We start from the raw sequence: 6407 nt of genomic DNA on the forward strand, positions 1-6407 counted from the left end.
AAAAAAAAAAAAACAAAGTGTATTTTTGGATGGGCATTGTGGCTCATGCCTGTAATCTCAGCACTTTGGGAGGCTGAGGTGGGAGAATTGCTTGAGCCCAGAAGTTTGAGACCAGCTTGGGCAAAATAGTGAGACCTCGTCTTTATGAAAAAAAAAAAAAAAATTAGCCAGGCATGGTGGCACACACAGATACTTAGGAGGCCGAGGTGGGATGATCCCTCGAGCCCATGAGTCGGAGGCTGCAGTGAGCTATCAGTGGCACCACTGCACTCCAGCCTGGGTGGCAGAGCAAGACCCTAAATCAAAAAAAAAGGCAGCCTTTTCCCAGCTGGTAGCACGCTGGCTAGTTAGGGTTTCCCCGAATCTGCACCCCTGTTTGATGGCGGGTCTCAAACGCTGGGAGGTAGCAGAGTCACCGCTCAGCGGCAAGACCTGGAGTCTCCGTTTGGAACCAGCACCTGGGAGCCTCTGCTGCGGGTGGTCGTGGGGCCATACATGGAGGGGATGGCTCTGGTGGTTCGAGCCGTCCCTCAGCAGCACAGCACACTCGTTCCTGGGGAGCCGCACAGTTCCTGAGTGTGCGGAAAGTGACAAGGGCTCTGCAGCCGCCTCTCGGCCAGAGCTGGGGCTATGGGTGTTGGGTGTAACAGGTCACAGAAGGAGGACGGGGAAAACCAGTGCTTCATCTGCCACAGACCAATCTTCCTGGCCTGACTTCCTCTACGTCTTGAAATTGACTTTTTGAACATGGGAAGCAGTTGGAAAAATTCCTCTTGGGCAGCAAAAGATTTCTCAGAGAGCTTGAGTGAAAGACGCTGCAGCGGCAGTGAGAGGCGCCTTTCGAGGGCCAGGGACCGGCTCTCTTGGGACTCCGGGTTTCCACACTCCAGAGCTGAGTGTTTGTCAGGCTGGGCGTGGGGGTTTCGCCTGTAATCCCAGCACTTTGGGGGAGGATCCCTTGAGCCCAGGAGTTCAAGACCAACCTGGGCAACAGAGCAAGACCCCATCTCTGCAAAAAATTTAAAAATTAGCTGGGTGCAGTGGCACCTGGGAAGCCCTAAGAGGTCAAGGCTGCAGTGTTTGCGCCACGGCCCTCTGGCTGAAGCAACACAGAAAGAGACCCTGTCTCAAAAAGACAAGGAAGAAAAAGACATGACAGATCAGGGTTCCCCAAAGTGTGTTCCACGGACTTTTTTTTTTTTTTTTTAAGACGGAGTCTCGCTCTGTCGCCCAGGCTGGAGTGCAGTGGTGCGATCTCAGCTCACTGCAGCCTCCGCCTCCCCGGTTCAAGCGATTCTCCAGCCTCAGCCTCCTGAGTGGCTGGGATTGCAGATGCCCACCACCACGCCTGGCTAATTTTTGTATTTTTAGTAGAGACGGGGTTTCACCATATTGGCCAGCCTGGTCTTGAACTCCTGACCTCATGATCCACTTGCCTCAGCCTCCAAAAGTGCTAAGATTACAGGCGTGAGCCACCACGCCCGGCCGAGACTCCCATTTTCACAGTAGAACTGGCTGTTATCTGGTTCCCTTTGCTATCTTTTGTTAAAGCTGGATTTCTCATCTCCTAAAAACCTGATAACTGCTTCTTCACAAGACCCAGGGGATGTTCACCTTGATAAAAACAAGTAAACCATCGGAAAAGGTTGCACACCAGGGAGGCTGGGGATGACTAAGGCTGACTCAGCTCAGGCCCTGGGGGGAAGTCCTGACTTTCTCTGTAGAATCAAAACCTCTCATCAGCTGAAGACCAGCGCTGTTTGGAAAAGTGGAGTGTGGGTTATCAGCTGTGTTTGCTGGAGCTGAGAAGCCTCAACTGACCACAGGCTACGAGGTAGCCTCTGCCCCGCCCTGTTTCGTGGTGAGGGATGCAGAGCCCAGCGTGGGCCCGTTGCCCCAACGTCTGCAGCCCCGACCTGACCTCGACGTCCAGGGTGTCCACGCACCCACCGTGCCACTTTCTGGGAGGACTTTGGGCTTGCCACACTCAGGTGGAGGGTTCTGTTCTGTTTTTGTTTACAGACACACACGGCAACCCTCCCCCTCAGGCGCTGGAAAACACACCCCCTACCCCCCCCACCCCCAGGCAGCTATTTTGGTCCTTCCCTCCCTCCTGGACCAGGAAACCCTGATGGGGACACGAAGGAACAGTTGGGGCTGGCTGTGATGAAACAGCTCTGACAGGCAGACCGTGCCTGGGATGCGGCCTTTCCGTGGCCCTGCTCAGCTGGCCTGGCTCAGCTGAACACATTCTGGCCAGTTGCCAGCGGGTTGGGCCCAGGCCGGGGAGGGACAGTGACCGAGGCTGCCCGGGGCGCCCACCTGTCTTCTGGTCGCCGCTGACCAGGAACTTGAGGATGTTGTTCATGGCGCCCATGTAGAAGATGAGCCGCAGCTGCGTGACGCACATGGTGACGAGGCTGAGCAGCAGGATAGGGCTGAACACGCTGTGCATGAAGGAGGGGGCCGCTGCGGGGAGAGGGTGCGGGGCTCAGGGCCGGGGCTCACTGTCCCCGCCACGGGGGCCGTGCAGGTCCCTCCACCCTGGAGGCCTGGAGGGGGCCCCTCGGGACGGGACGGGCCTGGTGAGGGTGACGGGGTCGGTGCTGCAGTGGGGTTGCCTCGTGTGTGAAATCGGTTAGGCAAATCCCTTTCCCTCCCCTAAGCCTTCCGGAGCGCCTCTGCAGGACAGGGCAGGCGGGGCCGCCTCCCCTTTTGGGGTGAGGTGGAAACGGGGTGAACCGACACCCACGGAGCACTCCCTGCCCGTCGCCCGGCTGCGGTCTCAGGAGGGTACCTGCGGCGTCCGGCTGGCACTTCACCTCCAGGTCGACGGTGGACAGGCACAGCTTGTGGCCCTCCTGCAGCGCCACCTGCTCCTTGGCACTCCTCATGGAGCTGCCCACGCTCAGGCGCCGGCCCACCGTGGTCACCTGCTTGTAGAACTGCTTCCCTGTGATCTTGTGGTCAAAGCCCAGCCAGCTGAACTTGATCTTCACCCTGGGGTCCCGGTAGAGTGTCTGAGGGTGCTGCTCGGGACCCCAGCTGGGGGGCGGGGGTCAGGTGGGGCGGGGGCACCTCTACTTACGAGTAGTCCATGTCCTCCGGGCCCGGGAAGGGCTCCAGGGGCCAGTTAAAGAAGCAGTTGAGGAAAACCAGCCCGGAACAGCCGGCCCAGACCACGAGGATGATGATGAAGGAGACACCAGCGTCATAGATGAGCTAATGGCACCGCGGGGACACGGTGGGGTCGGGGAGGGGCAGAGTTAGCTCAGGGAGGCCAGAGCCTTGGCAGGCAGGAGCATCTGGCCACCCCTGCTGTCCCTGCGCTGAGCCATGTGAGGAGGCACAGCCCTGCCAGCCTGGGCGTTGGGGCATCAGGCACCCGCCTTCCAGTCCTCCCACCGTGCCTGCCCTGCTGGTTATCTGGGCCTGGCATACCATTAGCCCCCGCAACGTGGAGGCCTTCCTGACCCCCTCACCACGATCACAGCACGTCTCGCAGGCTCAGAGTGATCGGCCCGGCAGAGGGGACAGTGCTTCTGGTCCATCAGCTTGTCTGGCATTAGTGGGTGGGGCTCCCTGAAGGCAAGAGCCTTCCAGAAGCATCCACTGATGCTTCCCCAGTGCCCTTGAGAGCTCACATGGCAGAGGCCAAAGAAATGCTCAAGGAGGCCGGGCGCAGTGGCTCATGCCTGTCATCCCAGCACTTTGGGAGGCTGAGGTGGGTAGATCATGAAGTCAAGAGTTCAAGACCAGCCTGACCCACATGGCGAAACCCCATCTCTACTAAAAATACAAAAATTGGCCAGGCACGGTGGTGGCTCACACCTGTAATCCCAGCACTTTGGGAGGCCAAGGTGGGCAGATCATGAGGTCAAGAGTTCGAGACCAGCCTGACCCACATGGCAAAACCCCGTCTCTACTAAAAATACAAAAATTGGCCAGGTGTGGTCGTGGGCACCTGTAGTCCCAGCTCCTTGGGAGGCTGAGGCAGGAGAATCACTTGAACCTGGGAGGCAGAGGTTGCAGTGAGCCGAGATTGTGCCACTGCACTCCAGCCTGGGCGACAGAGCAAGACTCTGTCCTCCACCAAAAAAGGAGGAGGAGGAGGAACTTTCGGGATCCTCCCCGCTCCAGGGACATGAGAATCTCTGCAAGTCCATAGGATGGCTGGCCCCAGAGTCCCAGCGCCCACCACTTCAATGCCCAGGTGGCCAGCCCATGCCGTGAGCCCCTCTCCTCGCCAGCAGCATTCCCACACGCACCCCTGAGGAACGGGGCTTTTACTGAGTGTGAGGGCCAGAGGTGGGAGAAGCCCCTACGGGGCCCTGGCAGAGCCACAGGGTCTGGGGAACTCGGGCTCATGGACTGTGAGGTGTTTGCTTTGTCCTGACCCTGTGTGACTTCCACAGGCTCAAAATCCTGCCTAGGAGGGAAACAGCTGAACCACTTGGCCAAGAGCAGTGCTTTGGCTGGCGGGGAGTCACGGCACAGTAACAGCAGGCTGGGGGCGGGGGAGCCAGGGGAGCAGGGGGAGATAAGGAAGATGGAGGAGACGGGGGCTGGACTCAAAACTGGAGACAAACTCACCCACTGCCCTTTCCCTGCCCCAGCCCAGAAGTGCAAAGGCACCCGCGGCAGACCCTGCAGCCACAGGCGTGTATCCTGTCCCCTGAGGCCCCACGGTTTTCAGCTCTCACTCCTGTGATGCCCAGGTGCATCCTGCCCGGGTGGGGGTGGTGAAGAGGGGCCACCCCCGGTGCCCACAATTGCCTCTCTCTTCAGAGAGGGCGGAATTAGCCTGGAGCGGGCCTCTGCACAGACACCAGTGCAAATTACACGTGCTCACCTTGATTCCTGGAAAGGTGACTGCCGAGGAAGCATAGGACCCAATCATCAAGGCTATAAACGTGGACCGAAGGTCGCCGAACATGTTGGGCAACTGAGAGATAAAAAGCAGAGAAACCTCAGTGGGGAGGATGCACCGGGGAAGGGGAGGAGGAGGGGGCAGAGAACGAGGCCCCATCGGGCCTCTTCTTCACCTGCCCCTTCCTGTGTGACTCACAGGGGCGTTAGTTCAGGGGCAATGATCGCTCACTGAAGGTTTCTCTTTCCTGGACTGAGGCTGATGAGGGCAAGGAGGGAGGTAACGCAGAATACAAGCAGTTGTCTGACTTTCCGGCTGGCAACCCTCCCCATCCCTCTGGTCCTGGCAGAGCCCAGGAGCTTTCCTGTCTTTACAGGGTAACACAGAAATACCAGAGAACAAAGTTCTGAGCCTCAGGCAGGCCTCAAAGGGAGAAAGCCTGTTAAAAATAAGCATCTATTTGGGGATAATAGCGTCATTTTATAAATAAAAATATCAGCATCCCAGAAAGACCAGATGTCAGCAAAAACTGCTTTTGGTTTGGAGAGGGTAGGTTTTTGGAAGATGTCAATCAGAATTCTACAGTTCTCTTTGGTCTGAGGATGAAGCTGGCCTAGGATTCCTGCTTCTGAATTTCTTTTCTTTGTTTTGAGATGGGGTTTCGCTCTTGTCGCCCAGGCTGGAGTGCAGTGGCGCGAGCTCATTGCAACCTCCGCCTCCCTGGTTCAAGCGATTCTCCTGCCTTAGCCTCCCGAGTAGCTGAGATTAGAGATGCCCACCCCCATATCTGGCTAATTTTTGTATTTTTAGTAGAGACGGGGTTTCACCATGTTGGCCAGGCTGGTCTCAAGTGATCCACGCACCTCGGCCTCCCAAAATGCTGGGACTACAGGTGTGAGCCACTGTGCACGGCCTCCTGCTTCTGAATTTCTCAGTTCAAGCAGGGGATTCTCTTCCCACAGGATGTTTTGCCCTAGCAGTTAGCATCCGAGAAGGCCAACAGGAAGAAAGGCCCGGGCTCTCTTCCCAACGAAGCCACTCTCAGCATCTCACATCAGCTCATTCTGGGTACAGGGCAAGAGGGGGCCCACCTGAATAGGACTTCATGGCTAACTCTTGCTGATTCTACAGAAATCCAGGCCGAGGGCAAACTACATCCTCCCAAAGAGGTACAGCTCCTCTAACCTCAGGAGAGAGCACACTGTGTAGCAAAGATTTCCTGTCCGCACCCAGCGTCCCTGGCCTTGGGAGCTGCTCTCTGGATAGCTATGCAACCTATTCCATTGAATTCAGGCTGTTTATGGGGACTTAATCTACGTCTCCCCCAACCCTCCCCACTACTCCCCATTTGTCTTGAATCTTTTTTTCTTTCTTTCTGTTTTTTTTTTTTTTTTTGAGACAGAGTCTCGCTCTGTCGCCCAGGCTGGAGTGCAGTGGCGCAATCTCTGGATAGCTATGCAACCTATTCCATTGAATTCAGGCTGTTTATGGGGACTTAATCTACGTCTCCCCCAACCCTCCCCACTACTCCCCATTT

General features: G+C 57.0%; 1 protein-coding gene across 2 annotated transcripts in view; it reads right to left on the reverse strand.

Annotated features, from left to right (window-relative positions):
- The window catches only part of SLC43A2 (solute carrier family 43 (amino acid system L transporter), member 2), a 42177-nt gene that overhangs the window by 15833 nt on the left and 19937 nt on the right, over positions 1-6407 (reverse strand). For both annotated transcript variants that reach the window (XM_011955942.1, XM_011955951.1), the window contains 4 exons: positions 4853-4945; positions 3089-3222; positions 2798-3000; positions 2323-2469 (listed from right to left, as the gene is read on the reverse strand). In XM_011955942.1, the coding sequence (XP_011811332.1) occupies positions 2323-2469; positions 2798-3000; positions 3089-3222; positions 4853-4945 (577 nt within the window). The remainder of the gene's footprint in view (positions 1-2322; positions 2470-2797; positions 3001-3088; positions 3223-4852; positions 4946-6407) is intronic.

The sequence above is a fragment of the Colobus angolensis genome, unplaced genomic scaffold (assembly GCF_000951035.1).
Source record: "Colobus angolensis palliatus isolate OR3802 unplaced genomic scaffold, Cang.pa_1.0 Scaffold110, whole genome shotgun sequence".
NCBI classification, from domain to species: Eukaryota; Metazoa; Chordata; class Mammalia; order Primates; family Cercopithecidae; genus Colobus; species Colobus angolensis.